Source organism: Salmo trutta, unplaced genomic scaffold (assembly GCF_901001165.1).
Source record: "Salmo trutta unplaced genomic scaffold, fSalTru1.1, whole genome shotgun sequence".
In the NCBI taxonomy this organism is placed as follows: domain Eukaryota; kingdom Metazoa; phylum Chordata; class Actinopteri; order Salmoniformes; family Salmonidae; genus Salmo; species Salmo trutta.
Window position 1 is genome coordinate 927,356 of NW_021823073.1, and position 17,311 is coordinate 944,666.

General features: G+C 45.2%; 1 protein-coding gene across 4 annotated transcripts in view; it reads right to left on the reverse strand.

Annotated features, from left to right (window-relative positions):
• Positions 1 to 5,902: 5,902 nt before the first annotated feature.
• Positions 5,903 to 17,311, reverse strand: part of LOC115188712 (coiled-coil domain-containing protein 81) — a 48,654-nt gene continuing 37,245 nt past the window's right edge. For 2 of the 4 annotated variants that reach the window (XM_029747441.1, XM_029747438.1), the window contains exons 8-15: positions 16,065 to 16,211; positions 15,059 to 15,166; positions 14,695 to 14,864; positions 14,377 to 14,455; positions 10,655 to 10,756; positions 9,514 to 9,740; positions 9,184 to 9,309; positions 5,903 to 6,290 (exon numbers count right to left, since the gene is read on the reverse strand). In XM_029747441.1, the coding sequence (XP_029603301.1) occupies positions 6,152 to 6,290; positions 9,184 to 9,309; positions 9,514 to 9,740; positions 10,655 to 10,756; positions 14,377 to 14,455; positions 14,695 to 14,864; positions 15,059 to 15,166; positions 16,065 to 16,211 (1,098 nt within the window). In that variant the 3' untranslated portion in view covers positions 5,903 to 6,151. The remainder of the gene's footprint in view (positions 6,291 to 9,183; positions 9,310 to 9,513; positions 9,741 to 10,654; positions 10,757 to 14,376; positions 14,456 to 14,694; positions 14,865 to 15,058; positions 15,167 to 16,064; positions 16,212 to 17,311) is intronic. The other 2 variants (XM_029747440.1, XM_029747442.1) reach the window with 2 other exon arrangements.

Below are 17,311 nucleotides of genomic sequence, written 5' to 3' on the forward strand. Positions count from 1 at the left end.
TGCCATATTGTTTACAGTCTGCCATATTGTTTACAGTCTATCATATTCTTACAGTCTGTCATATTGTTTACAGTCTGTCATATTGTTTACAGTCTGCCATATTGTTTACAGTCTGCCATATTGTTTACAGTTTGCCATATTGTTTACAGTCTGCCATATTGTTTACAGTCTGCCATATTGTTTACAGTCTATCATATTGTTTACAGTCTGTCATATTGTTTACAGTCTGTCATATTGTTTACAGTCTGCCATATTGTTTACAGTCTGCCATATTGTTTACAGGCTGCCATATTGTTTACAGTCTGCCATATTGTTTACAGGCTGCCATATTGTTTACAGTCTGTCATATTTTTTACATTGTATCTTATTGTGTCTGTGTCACGTCATGCTCAGCTCTAGTCAAGTGGGTTAGAGGGATGCCTCTGACCATTGCTGCTTGAGTAACTGACCGGGTATCGAACCCGGTTCATCAGCATGCCACAAGACTATCTCGACCCACTGAGCTAAAGCCTAGGAATGATCTCAGGTGGTTAACACAAGTCTTTAGGTCTCAGACAAGGTTACTCATCATGCGAGAGTGGGTTCACCAAACCACTTCCGTTACCCTTGGTCATGTCCAGGGCAGGGTAGGACAGGGGTAGAAGGATGATGGTGAGCTGATGGTGGGTGTTGTATGACATGTGTGTAGTGAATTGTGTGTTCTGCTTTCGTTGTGGTGAAACATCTGGAGTCACTAATAAACTTACAGCCAAACAAAGTCTGTACTGCCAGTAAAGCTGGGATATCGATTTGATCTGCTGCCCTGGGAAACTGGAACTGCACACACCTCTCTCTCTTTCTTTCTCTCTCTCTTGTAACTCCCTCCCGCCTCCCCCTCTTACATCCCTCCTGTCTCGCCCTCATAACCTCCTTCTCTATCACCCATATTCTTCCTGCTCCTCCTCTCTGGCCCTCATACTCCCTTACTTTCTGAGGGTAGTGACCTGATGCAATGCTAGAGAGAGATAGAGATAGAGAGAGATAGATAGAGAGACAGAGAGAGAGAGAACCCTACTGCCAGACTTTCCCTGACTTGTGAATAATTGTCAATAATTGAAGGGCTGCTTTCAACAAGGTTTCAGAGGGCTGCTTTCAACAAGGTTTCAGAGGGCTGCATTCAACAGGGTTGCAGAGGGCTGCCTTCAACAGGTTTTCAGATGGCTGCATTCAACAAGGTTTCAGAGGGCTGCTTTCAACAGGTTTTCAGATGGCTGCCTTCAACAGGGTTTCAGAGGGCTGCATTCAACAGGTTTTCAGATGGCTGCTTTCAACAGGGTTTCAGAGGGCTTTCTTCAACAGGGTTTCAGAGGGCTGTTACAGTGCAGTCATGATAACAGGTCCATGGGTCTAAGACAGGACTGGATCATATGAGTAATGATTGGGTTTATTGGTCTCAGAGCACATAAGAGAAGAGATCAGTGATTTAAGAGGGGGGAGAAGGTGGTTATCCCCATGTCTCATACAGATGTAGGATCTTCATTTGAGCCAGTTTGCTACAGCAGAAAAATAATCCTGCAGCAACAGGAAATGCAAATTATTATATAGATGATAATTCATGGGTGTTTTTGTAAGGGTTAATACATTTTTCATTAGGGCAAATCAAGTCTGAAATGTCAAAGTGGAAATTACAAACTTTATAAGACTTTAACACTCAAATACACCTAGAAGTTCCTGCAATGCAGGAAAATTCTCAGCAACAAAATAGTGATCAAATGAAGATCCTACATCTGTAGATAGGGCGCGGCTCTGTGGAATCCCTCTGGTCCAGGCTGCCCAACCTAATGTGTTTATATATGTGTCAGTGTGTATCGGAGCTGTTGGGGAAAAAGCAGAACACACATTTCCATCCCGTATGGACTAATAAAGTATATCGTATGTCTCAGTGTAGCTAGCTATAGTTGTGGTGAGAGTCATAGGTCTGGGACCAGAGACACGTTTCAGGGAGGATGTCCATCTTGTTCTAATAATTCTAGGGGAGGAGGCAGGGAGCAAACACGTGTACGCAATCAATCAACTATACAGACCACAAGCGCACACATCATTTCTGGTGATTTTTTTTCATTCACATACTATAGGTTCCACACAACTCCTAGTACAGAGGCAAGAAAAAGTCAGTGAACCCTTTGGAATTACCTGTACTTCTGCATAAATTGGTCATAAAATTTGATCTGATCTTCATCTAGGTCACAACAATAGACAAACAATCTGCTTAAACTAATAAAACACAAACAATTATACGTTTTCATGTCTTTATTGAACACACCGTGTAAACATTCACAGTGCAGGGTGGAACAAGTATGTGAACCCTTGGATTTATTAACTGGTTGACCCTCCTTCGGCAGCAATAACCTCAACCAAACATTTTCTGGAGTTGTGGATCAGACCTGCACAACGGTCAGGAGGAATTTTGAACCATTCCTCTTTACAAAACTGTTTCAGTTCAGCAATATTCTTGGAATGTCTGGTGTGAACCGCTCTCTTGAGGTCATGCCACAGAATCTCAATCCGGTGGAGGTCAGGACTCTGACTGGGACACTCCAGAAGGCATATTTTCTTCTGTTGAAGCCATTCTGTTGTTGATTTACTTCTGTGTTTTGGGTCGTTGTCCTGTTGCATCACCCAACTTCTGTTGAGCTTCAATTGGCGGACAGATAGCCTAACATTCTCCTGCAAAATGTCTTGATAAACTTGGGAATTCATTTTTCCATCGATGATAGCAAGCTGTCCAGGCCGTGAGACAGCAAAGCAGCCCCAAACCATGAAGCTCCCTCCACCATACTTTACAGTTGGGATGAGGTTTTGATGTTGGTGTGCTGTGTCTTTTTTTCTCCACATATAGTGTTGTGTGTTCCTTCCAAACAACTCAACTGTAGTTTCATCTGTCCACAGAATATTTTTCCAGAAGCGCTGTGGAACATCCAGATGCTCTTTTGCAAACTTCAGACGTGCAGAAATCTTTTTTTTGGACAGCAGTGGCTTCTTCCGTGGTGTCCTCCCATGAACACCATTGTTGTTTAGTGTTTTACCTATCGTAGACTCGTCAACAGAGATGTTAGCATGTTCCAGAGATTTCTGTAAGTCTTTAGCTGACACTCTAGGATTCTTCTTAACCTCATTGAGCATTCTGCTCTGTGCTCTTGCAGTCATCTTTGCAGGACGGCCACTCCTAGGGAGAGTAGGAACAGTGCTGAACTTTCTCCATTTATAGACAATTTGTCTTACCGTGGACTGATGAACATCAAGGCTTTTAGAGATACTTTTGTAACCCTTTCCAGCTTTATGCAAGTCAACAATTAGGTCTTCTGAGATCTCTCTTGTTCGAGACATGGTTCACATCAGGCAATGCTTCTTGTGAATAGCAATCTCACATTTTGTGAGTGTTTTTATAGGGCATGGCAGCTCTAACCAACATCTCCAATCTTGTCTCATTGATTGGACTCCAGGTTAGCTGCCTCCTGACTCCAATTAGCTTTTGGAGAAGTCATTAGCCTAGGGGTTCACATACTTTTTACAACCTACACTGTGAATGTTTAAATTATGTTTTCAATATAGACAAGAAAAATACAATACTTTGTGTGTTATTAGTTTAAGCACACTATGTTGTCTGTTGTTGTGACTTAGATGAAGATCAGATCTAATTGTATAACCAATTTATGTAGAAATCCAGATAATTCCAAAGGGTTCACATACTTTTTCTTACAACTGTGTGTGTACAGATAACTGGCAGTGTGAGAGGACTGGGAAAGAAGAGACTGATACAGAGATTCCACTAACTAACAAGCTAAAATAACCTCTTCTTGAACTTCAGCAGAACATCCATCATAGTTTATATCCCAAATGGCACCCTATTCCCTTCATAGTGCACTACTTTTGACCAGAGCCCAATAGAGCGTAGTGAACTATGTCGGGAACAGGGTGCCATTTGGGATGCAACCCATACTCTGTGTAATGAAGCCGACACATGCACTTCTCCCCCTCATTCACTCCCTGCAGTCTTTCATCCATCCTCTCTCCCTTCTGCACCTCTCCTTGACTGTACTCTATCCCTCCATCTATCTTCTACTATCTCTGATTAACAGACAGTCATCCTTCTCTCCCTCCTCGAGACCTTCTGCTCTATCCCGCCTCCTAGTGTTTGTTATACGTCATCACAGACTAGTTGGCCAGTTTGTGCACTGGAGAGAATGGTAACTAGGTAAGAGATGAGTCCACAGCCAATGGGTCATTTTGTTGACCGACAGGATTGGTTAAGCTGCTTTACGATCAATCAAAGATGACAAAACACACACACACACACACACACACACACACACACACACACACACACACACACACACACACACACACACACACACACACACACAGCAAAACATACAAAAATAAATAAATAAATACAGAAGAGCAGAAACAAACACTCATGAAGGCATGATTAACACACACGCTCAATTAGCCTGCAAGCACAAACATATTCAAGTATTATCCTTCACAGACTGGTGTTTATTTATAGGATTAAGTCTAAGATTTGTAGTCTTCTGATGATTGTTCAGGGTTGGAGTCAATTCTATTTAAATTCCAGTCAATTCAGGTAGTACACTGAAATTCCAACTCCAATTATCTTCGATACTTTTCAATGAGGCAAATTTGGAATTTGATTTACTTTCTGAAACTGACTGGAATTGAAATGGAATTGACTGGAATTGAAATGGGATTGACTGGAATTGAAATGGAATTGACTGGAATTGAAATGGGATTGACTGGAATTGAAATGGAATTGACTGGAATTGAAATGGAATTGATCCCAGCTCTGTTGCCGTTACACATCATGCGTTCCACCAGACTGGTCTCAGAACATATTTTAGATTTTACTAAATTCCGTGCCACTCCAATAGAACATCTCCTTTTTAGCATCTGTAAATCCAGGAACAATCAAATGAGCATGATATGTTACGTTGGTATGACAGTAGGTTACTTAAGGCAGAGCAAACGTTCAGCAAGCCAAAGGTTACGTATTTCAATCTAATCATAGACAACTTTAGCATTTTAGCTAATTAGCAGCTTTGCAGCTACTTACTACTTTTTAGGTACTTTGCAACTACTTAGCATGCTAGCTAACCCTTCCCCTAACCCTTTAATCTAACTCCTAACCTTAACTCCTAACCTAATGTAGCATATCATACTAAAGCAGTCGAGTGTGATATATCATACTAAAGCAGTCGAGTGTGATATATCATACTAAAGCAGTCGAGTGTGATATATCATACTAAAGCAGTCGAGTGTGATATATCATACTAAAGCAGTCGAGTGTGATATATCATACTAAAGCAGTCGAGTGTGATATATCATACTAAAGCAGTCGAGTGTGATATATCATACTAAAGCAGTCGAGTGTGATATATCATACTAAAGCAGTCGAGTGTGATATATCATACTAAAGCAGTCGAGTGTGATATATCATACTAAAGCAGTCGAGTGTGATATATCATACTAAAGCAGTCGAGTGTGATATATCATACTAAAGCAGTCGAGTGTGATTTATCATACTAAAGCAGTCGAGTGTGATATATCATACTAAAGCAGTCGAGTGTGATATATCATACTAAAGCAGTCGAGTGTGATATATCATACTAAAGCAGTCGAGTGTGATATATCATACTAAAGCAGTCGAGTGTGATATTATCATACTAAAGCCGTCGAGTGTGATATATCATACTAAAGCAGTCGAGTGTGATATATCATACTAAAGCAGTCGAGTGTGATATATCATACTAAAGCAGTCGAGTGTGATTTATCATACTAAAGCAGTCGAGTGTGATATATCATACTAAAGCAGTCGAGTGTGATATATCATACTAAAGCAGTCGAGTGTGATTTATCATACTAAAGCAGTCGAGTGTGATATATCATACTAAAGCAGTTGAGTGTGATATATCATACTAAACAGGTCAAAGGATACTGGTGCGATCAAGACGTAGGATACGTCCTAAAATTCGTTTTATATTGTACGACCGCTATTATGTTGTTAAGCCAATGTAATGTAATCTAATGTAAAGTAACATATCATACTAAATGGAGTGGCATGGATATGTTTGCTCTGAGACCAGGTTTCAGCGGTCTACACCATGAGGCGAGAGCCAGGGATGTAGTGAGACTCTTTCCAGATGTTTGTCTCTCCACAGTTCTCTGTTTTCCTCTTGCACTGGTAACAGCGACGGTACTGCTCACACTGGTCAATCAGCAGACTGCTCCCAGACCTGTCAAAGACATCAGAGATCAACCTCAGAATGTGGTCAATCAACCAGCAGACTGCTCCCAGACCTGTCAGAGACATCAGAGATCAACGTCTGAATGTGATGGTACAGATAGCAGACTGCTCCCAGACCTGTCAGAGACATCAGAGATCAACGTCTGAATGTGGTCAATCAGCAGACTGCTCCCAGACCTGTCAGAAACATCAGAGATCAACGTCTGAATGTGATGGTTCAGATAGCAGACTGCTCCCAGACCTGTCATAGACATCAGAGATCAACGTCTGAATGTGATGGTACAGATAGCAGACTGCTCCCAGACCTGTCAGAGACATCAGAGATCAACGTCAGAATGTGGTCAATCAATCAGCAGACTGCTCCCAGACCTGTCAGAGACATCAGAGATCAACGTCAGAATGTGGTCAATCAATCAGCAGACTGCTCCCAGACCTGTCAGACACATCAGAGATCAACGTCTGAATGTGATGGTACAGATAGCAGACTGCTCCCAGACCTGTCAGAGACATCAGAGATCAACGTCTGAATGTGGTCAATCAGCAGACTGCTCCCAGACCTGTCAGAAACATCAGAGATCAACGTCTGAATGTGATGGTTCAGATAGCAGACTGCTCCCAGACCTGTCAGAGACATCAGAGATCAACGTCAGAATGTGATGGTACAGATAGCAGACTGCTCCCAGACCTGTCAGAGACATCAGAGATCAACGTCTGAATGTGATGGTACAGATAGCAGACTGCTCCCAGACCTGTCAGAGACATCAGAGATCAACGTCTGAATGTGGTCAATCAGCAGACTGCTCCCAGACCTGTCAGAAACATCAGAGATCAACGTCTGAATGTGATGGTACAGATAGCAGACTGCTCCCAGACCTGTCAGAGACATCAGAGATCAACGTCTGAATGTGATGGTACAGATAGCAGACTGCTCCCAGACCTGTCAGAGACATCAGAGATCAACGTCTGAATGTGGTCAATCAGCAGACTGCTCCCAGACCTGTCAGAGACATCAGAGATCAACGTCTGAATGTGGTCAATCAGCAGACTGCTCCCAGACCTGTCAGAGACATCAGAGATCAACGTCTGAATGTGGTCAATCAGCAGACTGCTCCCAGACCTGTCAGAGACATCAGAGATCAACGTCAGAATGTGATGGTACAGATAGCAGACTGCTCCCAGACCTGTCAGAGACATCAGAGATCAACGTCTGAATGTGATGGTACAGATAGCAGACTGCTCCCAGACCTGTCAGAGACATCAGAGATCAACGTCAGAATGTGGTCAATCAACCAGCAGACTGCTCCCAGACCTGTCAGAGACATCAGAGATAGTGATCGACTCAATCAGCCGGTCCCAAATCACTACTTTTTCTCCTTCTTGACCCTAACCCCCAATGCTAGCATGTCTGAAGGGTCTGTATAAACAGTGTAGTAGTGTATCTGAAGGGTCTGGATAGGTATAAACAGTGTAGTAGTGGATCTGAAGGTTCTGGATAGGTATAAACAGTGTAGTAGTGTATCTGAAGGGTCTGGATAGGTATAAACAGTGTAGTGGTGGATCTGAAGGGTCTGGATAGGTATAAACAGTGTAGTGGTGTATCTGAAGGGTCTGGATAGGTATAAACAGTGTAGTAGTAGATCTGAAGGGTCTGGATAGGTATAAACAGTGTCGTAGTGTATCTGAAGGGTCTGGATAGGTATAAACAGTGTAGTGGTGGATCTGAAGAGTCTGGATAGGTTTAAACAGTGTAGTGGGGAATCTGAAGGGTCTGGATAGGTATAAACAGTGTAGTGGTGGATCTGAAGGGTCTGGATAGGTATAAACAGTGTAGTAGTGGATCTGAAGGGTCTGGATAGGTATAAACAGTGTAGTGGGGGATCTGAAGGGTCTGGATAGGTATAAACAGTGTAGTAGTAGATCTGAAGGGTCTGGATAGGTATAAACAGTGTAGTAGTGTATCTGAAGGGTCTGGATAGGTATAAACAGTGTATTGGTGGATCTGAAGGGTCTGGATAGGTATAAACAGTGTAGTAGTGGATCTGAAGGGTCTGGATAGGTATAAACAGTGTAGTGGTGGATCTGAAGGGTCTGGATAGGTATAAACAGTGTAGTAGTGGATCTGAAGGGTCTGGATAGGTATAAACAGTGTAGTAGTGTATCTGAAGGGTCTGGATAGGTATAAACAGTGTAGTGGGGGATCTGAAGGGTCTGGATAGGTATAAACAGTGTAGTGGTGTATCTGAAGGGTCTGGATAGGTATAAACAGTGTAGTGGTGTATCTGAAGGGTCTGGATAGGTATAAACAGTGTAGTGGTGGATCTGAAGGGTCTGGATAGGTATAAACAGTGTAGTGGTGTATCTGAAGGGTCTGGATAGGTATAAACAGTGTAGTGGTGGATCTGAAGGGTCTGGATAGGTATAAACAGTGTCGTAGTAGATCTGAAGGGTCTGGATAGGTATAAACAGTGTAGTGGTGGATCTGAAGGGTCTGGATAGGTATAAACAGTGTAGTAGTGTATCTGAAGGGTCTGGATAGGTCTAAACAGTGTAGTGGTGGATCTGAAGGGTCTGGATAGGTATAAACAGTGTAGTGGTGGATCTGAAGGGTCTGGATAGGTATAAACAGTGTCGTAGTAGATCTGAAGGGTCTGGATAGGTATAAACAGTGTAGTAGTGTATCTGAAGGGTCTGGATAGGTATAAACAGTGTAGTGGTGGATCTGAACGGTCTGGATAGGTATAAACAGTGTAGTGGTGGATCTGAAGGGTCTGGATAGGTATAAACAGTGTAGTGGGAAAGCTTCCATCATATTGTGTCCATCTTACAGATCTGTAAACATAGAAGGGTTAGGGCCAATCCAGGTTGTGATTTGAGTACATTACCTGATGAATTCCTTCTCCTCTCTGTCTCGGTGGCGTTTCAGGTTGGCGCTACGTCTCCAGGTCTCCTCCAACGAGGCCCGCAGGTTCCGCAGCTTCTCAAAGCGGTTGATGTGGTCGTTTATCAGTCTGCCAGGAGAGAGACAAGACATCTCATATAAAATGGCCTTTAACCTTTAACCTTGAACCGTTCCACAAACCAATTTTTTCTGCATTCTCATTTTATTCACTCACTTTCTGAATTTCAAGTGGAGAATTTCACCCTCCCCACTCCCCCGTCTCTCCATGACTCCCTCTCTCTCCCTTTCCCCCACCTCTCTCCCCCCCACTCACTCCTTCCTGTTCCTGTTGAGCATCTCTCTCTCGTTCTTCTGTTTGGTGCTGCGGTTAAGGAGCAGCTCTTTTCTCTTGTTATTAGCCGTGGTCAGCTGTTCCTGGTAGACCTTCTCCGCCCGCTGCCTCTGCTCTGACAGCCCAGCAGGGGTGCAGTCCAGCTGGCCAAACACAGGGCCGTCTGAGTCTGGCAGGCGCGCTGGGAGGCCCGAGCCCTGGTACTTCACCTGGTAGATACGTTAGTTAAATAACATCCATTAGATTTGTGGAGCATCATGATCATCAAATGACTTATCTATTCAATCTGGGTGAAGATTACAATCACAGAGGAGCTCACAACTACTGGAAACTCATCTGTATCTATAAGTACTGGAATCTCTCAACTATGACTTCCTGTTCTCGGTTAAAGAAGAGCCATTTGATTGGCAGAGCATGAAGATCACCAGTGTGCTGGGATTGTTTTCTACTCAACCTGGACAAGTCATAGACACCACAGAGGAGCTGGACTACTGTTCAACCTGGACTAGTCATAGACACCACAGAGGAGCTGGACTACTGTTCAACCTGGACTAGTCATAGACACCACAGAGGAGCTGGACTACTGTTCAACCTGGACTAGACATAGACACCACAGAGGAGCTGGACTACTGTTCAACCCGGACTAGTCATAGACACCACAGAGGAGCTGGACTACTGTTCAACCTGGACTAGTCATAGACACCACAGAGGAGCTGGACTACTGTTCAACCTGGACTAGTCACAGACACCACAGAGGAGCTGGACTACTGTTCAACCTGGACTAGTCATAGACACCACAGAGCAGCTGGACTACTGTTCAATTCCCTCATCTACTGCATTTCCTTCCTCAACTGTCCTTCTTTATGTACTTCAAGTCTAGCTCAACTGTCCTTCTTTACCATGCATTTTACCTCCTCTTCCTCCCCGTTTAAATGAGAACTTGTTCTCAACTTGCCTACCTGGTTAGATAAAGGTGAAATAAAAATAAATAAAAAATGTGTCCTTCCTCTTTCCTTCCCTCTCTATCCCTTCCCTTCTTCATCTTAAACCTCTCCATCTGTTTCCTCCTCTCCTCTCCTCTCCTCTCCTCTCCGTAGCGACTTGTCTATATTATGTTTCCTGCCTGCTCTGAGTCATCTCCTGGTGCTGTCTGTCCCTGGATGGGCGGGAACATCACTCTCCTATCTCCCTTGGCTTTCTGCGGCTTGCCCTTTCCTGTTTCCACCTGTACAACAAGACAGTAAGTCAGGTAAACATCAATCTGTAGTGGTCCCCTCTGCCTTGCTCAGCCTTAACCTGTGCAGCACACCTGGGAGTTCAGTTATTCAATCCACAGCCTTGTAATCAACATCATAAATATCCCTCCACTTCAACCTGCACTTGTGTAACATATGGTGGGAGGCATGTCTTTGGTAGGTATGGTCTGGTAGGTCTGGTAGGTCTGGTCTGGTAGGTCTGGTAGGTATAGTCTGGTAGGTATAGTCTGGTAGGTATAGTCTGGTAGGTATGATCAGGTAGGTATGGCCTGGTAGGTAGGGTCTGGTAGGTATGGCCTGGTAGGTATGATCAGGTAGGTATGGCCTGGTAGGTAGGGTCTGGTAGGTATAGTCTGGTAGGTATGATCAGGTAGGTATGGCCTGGTAGGTAGGGTCTGGTAGGTATGGCCTGGTAGGTATGATCAGGTAGGTATGGCCTGGTAGGTAGGGTCTGGTAGGTATAGTCTGGTAGGTATGATCAGGTAGGTATGGCCTGGTAGGTAGGGTCTGGTAGGTATGGCCTGGTCTGGTAGGTCTGGTCTCATTGGTAGGGTCTGGTAGGTATGGCCTGGTAGGTAGGGTCCGGTAGGTATAGTCCGGTAGGTAGGGTCCGGTAGGTATGGCCTGGTAGGTATGATCAGGTAGGTATGATCAGGTAGGTATGGCCTGGTAGGTATAGTCTGGTAGGTATGATCAGGTAGGTATGGCCTGGTAGGTATGATCTGGTAGGTATGGCCTGGTAGGTATGGCCTGGTAGGTATGGCCTGGTAGGTATGGTCTGGTAGGTATGATCAGGTAGGTATGGCCTGGTAGGTAGGGTCTGGTAGGTATAGTCCGGTAGGTAGGGTCCGGTAGATATGGCCTGGTAGGTATGATCAGGTAGGTATGGCGTGGTAGGTATGGTCTGGTATGTATGATCAGGTAGGTATGGTCTGGTAGGTATGGCCTGGTAGGTATGGTCTGGTAGGTCTGGTCTCGTTGGTAGGGTCTGGTAGGTATGGCCTGGTAGGTATGGTCTGGTAGGTATGATTAGGTAGGTATGGCCTGGTAGGTATGGTCTGGTAGGTCTGGTCTCATTGGTAGGGTCTGGTAGGTATGGCCTGGTAGGTATGGCCTGGTCTGGTAGGTTTGGTCTGGTCTGGTAGGTATGGTCTGGTCTGGTAGGTCTGGTCTCATTGGTAGGGTCTGGTAGGTATGGCCTGGTCTGGTAGGTATGGTCTGGTAGGTCTGGTAGGTCTGGTCTGGTAGGTCTGGTAGGTATAGTCTGGTAGGTATAGTCTGGTAGGTATAGTCTGGTAGGTATGATCAGGTAGGTATGGCCTGGTAGGTAGGGTCTGGTAGGTATGGCCTGGTAGGTATGATCAGGTAGGTATGGCCTGGTAGGTAGGGTCTGGTAGGTATAGTCTGGTAGGTATGATCAGGTAGGTATGGCCTGGTAGGTAGGGTCTGGTAGGTATGGCCTGGTAGGTATGATCAGGTAGGTATGGCCTGGTAGGTAGGGTCTGGTAGGTATAGTCTGGTAGGTATGATCAGGTAGGTATGGCCTGGTAGGTAGGGTCTGGTAGGTATGGCCTGGTCTGGTAGGTCTGGTCTCATTGGTAGGGTCTGGTAGGTATGGCCTGGTAGGTAGGGTCCGGTAGGTATAGTCCGGTAGGTAGGGTCCGGTAGGTATGGCCTGGTAGGTATGATCAGGTAGGTATGATCAGGTAGGTATGGCCTGGTAGGTATAGTCTGGTAGGTATGATCAGGTAGGTATGGCCTGGTAGGTATGATCTGGTAGGTATGATCAGGTAGGTATGGCCTGGTAGGTATGATCTGGTAGGTATGGTCTGGTAGGTATGGCCTGGTAGGTATGATCAGGTAGGTATGGCCTGGTAGGTATGGCCTGGTAGGTATGATCAGGTAGGTATGGCCTGGTAGGTATGATCTGGTAGGTATGGTCTGGTAGGTATGGCCTGGTAGGTATGATCTGGTAGGTCTGGTCTGGTAGGTATGATCTGGTAGGTATGGCCTGGTAGGTATGGTCTGGTAGGTATGATCAGGTAGGTATGGCCTGGTAGGTATGATCTGGTAGGTATGGTCTGGTAGGTATGGTCTGGTAGGTCTGGTCTCGTTGGTAGGGTCTGGTAGGTATGGCCTGGTCTGGTAGGTCTGGTCTCGTTGGTAGGGTCTGGTAGGTATGATCAGGTAGGTATGGCCTGGTAGGTATGGTCTGGTAGGTCTGGTCTCGTTGGTAGGGTCTGGTAGGTATGGCCTGGTCTGGTAGGTCTGGTCTCGTTGGTAGGGTCTGGTAGGTATGGCCTGGTAGGTATGATCAGGTAGGTATGGCCTGGTAGGTATGGCCTGGTCTGATAGGTCTGGTCTGGTAGGTATGATCTGGTAGGTATGGCCTGGTAGGTATGGTCTGGTAGGTATGATCAGGTAGGTATGGCCTGGTAGGTATGATCTGGTAGGTATGGTCTGGTAGGTATGGTCTGGTAGGTCTGGTCTCGTTGGTAGGGTCTGGTAGGTATGGCCTGGTCTGGTAGGTCTGGTCTCGTTGGTAGGGTCTGGTAGGTATGATCAGGTAGGTATGGCCTGGTAGGTATGGTCTGGTAGGTCTGGTCTCGTTGGTAGGGTCTGGTAGGTATGGCCTGGTCTGGTAGGTCTGGTCTCGTTGGTAGGGTCTGGTAGGTATGGCCTGGTAGGTATGATCAGGTAGGTATGGCCTGGTAGGTATGGCCTGGTCTGGTAGGTATGGTCTGGTAGGTTTGGTCTGGTCTGGTAGATATAGGTCTGGTAGGTATGGTCTGGTAGGTCTGGTCTGGTAGGTCTGGCCTGGTACATTTGGTAGGTAGGGTCTGGTAGGTCTGGCCTGGTGCGTTTGGTAGATATGGTCTGGTAGGTAGGGTCTGGTAGGTAGGGTCTGGTAGGTATGGTCTGGTAGGTAGGGTCTGGTAAGTAGGGTCTGGTAGGTCTGGCCTGGTGCGTTTGGTAGATATGGTCTGGTAGGTAGGGTCTGGTAGGTAGGGTCCGGGTAGGTATGGTCCGGGTAGGTATGGTCCGGTAGGTAGGGTCCGGTAGGTAGGGTCCGGTAGGTAGGGTCTGGGAGGTAGGGTCTGGTAGGTATGGTCCGGTAGGTAGGGTATGGTAGGTAGGGTCCGGTAGGTATGGTCTGGTAGGTAGGGTCCGGTAGGTAGGGTCCGGTAGGTAGGGTCCGGTAGGTAGGGCCTGGGAGGTAGGGTACGGTAGATAGGGTCCGGTAGGTAGGGTCCGGTAGGTAGGGTCCGGTAGGTATGGTCCGGTAGATAGGGTCCGGTAGGTAGGGTCCGGTAGGTATGGTCCGGGAGGTAGGGTCCGGTAGGTAGGGTCCGGTTGGTATGGTCCGGTAGGTATGGTCCGGTAGGTAGGGTCCGGTAGGTAGGGTCCGGTAGGTATGGTCCGGTAGGTAGGGTCCGGTAGGTATGGTCTGGTAGGTCTGGCCTGGTAGGTAGGGTCTGGTAGGTAGGGTCCGGTAGGTGGGGTCCGGTAGGTAGGGTCCGGTAGGTAGGGTCCGGTAGGTAGGGTCCGGTAGGTATACTATATAATATATGGTAGGACAGACTCTTACCTGTGTATCCAGGGCTTTCTTGTGGCAGCTAGTGTTCTTCTGTTTCAGGTGGAGCTGCTGGGACTTTTGCAAGGCGATTCTGAGACACACAACAGCTATTCACACACTGTAGAAACTGAGCAATAGGTACAATGACCACAGCATTCTGTATGTAGAGTAGAGACCACAAGCCTGTTTACATGGGTTCATTCCTTTTAGACAAACATATTGACGCAGTACCCTACTCCCTTTATAGTGCACTGAAGAGCCCTGGTCAAAACAAAGTAGTGCACTACATAGGGAATGGGGTGCCATTTGGGACTCAGATGCATCACCTACTCCTGTGCCAGCTGGACCTGTTGTAGCAGGTCAATAAGCTCCTGGTCCTGCTGAGTCTGGCTGACCTGGCCCTTCCTCCACTCCGCCTGGGCCCGCAGATCCTGCATGTAGCCGCGCTGCTTATGGACCCTGGGAGGGGTGAGGGGACGGCCCCTGAAGATGTACGAACCCTGTGGGAGGAGGTTCAATATCATCACAACATCATTCATTGATAAGTTTAGACCATTGGCTAAGTGTTGCAATAGTAACTGTGCATAGACCAATGCATGCTAAATGCAGCAACTGAAAAGCCGTGAACCATTTGAACTAGAACATTTAAACCCCCTGAGGATCAGTGTGCTGATTGGACAAGGCCAGGGCTCACATGGAAGTGGGAGGAGCGAGCAAGCTTCTTCTCCTTCATGGCTTCAGACACTGCCAGGTTGAACGCTGCCACCTTCTGGTTGTTCTCACGTATCTCCAGACGGTCCTCCTAACACACACACCACCACATCACAAATACACACACACACCACCACATCACAAATACACACACACACCACCACATCACAAATACACACACACACACCACGTCACAAATACACACACACCACGTCACAAATACACACACACACATCACAAATACACACACACACACGCCACCACGTCACAAATACACACAGAGGGACCACACACATGCTCAGTGTCACCTCACTACTGAATTTAATCTGACTACTGAGTTTAATCTCACTACTGAATTTAATCTGACGACTGAGTTTAATCTGACTACTGAGTTTCATCTGACTACTGAGTTTAATGTGACTACTTAGTTTAATCTGATTACTGAGTTTAATCTGACTACTGAGTTTAATGTGACTACTGAGTTTCATCTGACTACTGAGTTTCATCTGACTACTGACTTTAATGTGACTACTGAGTTTAATCTGACTACTGAGTTTAATGTGACTACTGAGTTTAATGTGACTACTGAGTTTAATCTGACTACTGAGTTTAATGTGACTACTGAGTTTAATCTGACTACTGAGTTTAATGTGACTACTGAGTTTCATCTGACTACTGAGTTTCATCTGACTACTGAGTTTAATGTGACTACTGAGTTTAATCTGACTACTGAGTTTAATGTGACTACTGAGTTTAATGTGACTACTGAGTTTAATCTGACTACTGAGTTTAATCTGACTACTGAGTTTAATGTGACTACTGAGTTTAATCTGACTACTGAGTTTAATGTGACTCCAGGACTAAAACAGAAGTAGAAATGCAGACTCTCCCTGGGCTTTTAGTGGAGTAGTATTCTGTCTATTCATCAGTCCAAGACAGAATAAAAGACAATGTTCCTCATCTCATCATCAGAGTGGTGTTGGCCTCACCTGCTCCCTCTGTAGGTAGTACTGGTCTCTGCGCTGCTCGTTGAATAGTAACACCCTCTCTTCCTCCTGCTGTTCCCTCAGCCTCTCCTCTGCCAGGTAACAGGGGATGTTACGCTGGGCCCGCTGCATGCACAGGTAACACAACTCCTATAGGGAAAGATAGGTGATGTTATATACACAGGTAACAACTCCTATAGGGAAAGATAGGTGATGTTATATACACAGGTAACACAACTCCTATAGGGAAAGATAGGTGATGTTATATACACAGGTAACAACTCCTATAGGGAAAGATAGGTGATGTTATATACACAGGTAACAACTCCTATAGGGAAAGATAGGTGATGTTATATACACGGGTAACACAACTCCTATAGGGAAAGATAGGTGATGTTATATACACAGGTAACAACTCCTATAGGGAAAGATAGGTGATGTTATATACACAGGTAACAACTCCTATAGGGAAAGATAGGTGATGTTATATGCACAGGTAACACAACTCCTATAGGGAAAGATAGGTGATGTTATATACACGGGTAACACAACTCCTATAGGGAAAGATAGGTGATGTTATATACACAGGTAACAACTCCTATAGGGAAAGATAGGTGATGTTATATACACAGGTAACAACTCCTATAGGGAAAGATAGGTGATGTTATATACACAGGTAACAACTCCTATATGGAAAGATAGGTGATGTTATATACACAGGTAACACAACTCCTATAAGGAAAGATAGGTGATGTTATATACACGGGTAACAACTCCTATAGGGAAAGATAGGTGATGTTATATACACAGGTAACAACTCCTATATGGAAAGATAGGTGATGTTATATACACAGGTAACACAACTCCTATAGGGAAAGATAGGTGATGTTATATACACGGGTAACAACTCCTATAGGGAAAGATAGGTGATGTTATATACACAGGTAACAACTCCTATAGGGAAAGATAGGTGATGTTATATACACAGGTAACACAACTCCTATAGGGAAAGATAGGTGATGTTATATACACAGGTAACACAACTCCTATAGGGAAAGATAGGTGATGTTATATACACAGGTAACACAACTCCTATAGGGAAAGATAGGTGATGTTATATACACAGGTAACACAACTCCTATAGGGAAAGATAGGTGATGTTATATACACAGGTAACACAACTCCTATAGGGAAAGATAGGTGATGTTATATACACAGGTAACACAACTCCTATAGGGAAAGATAGGTGA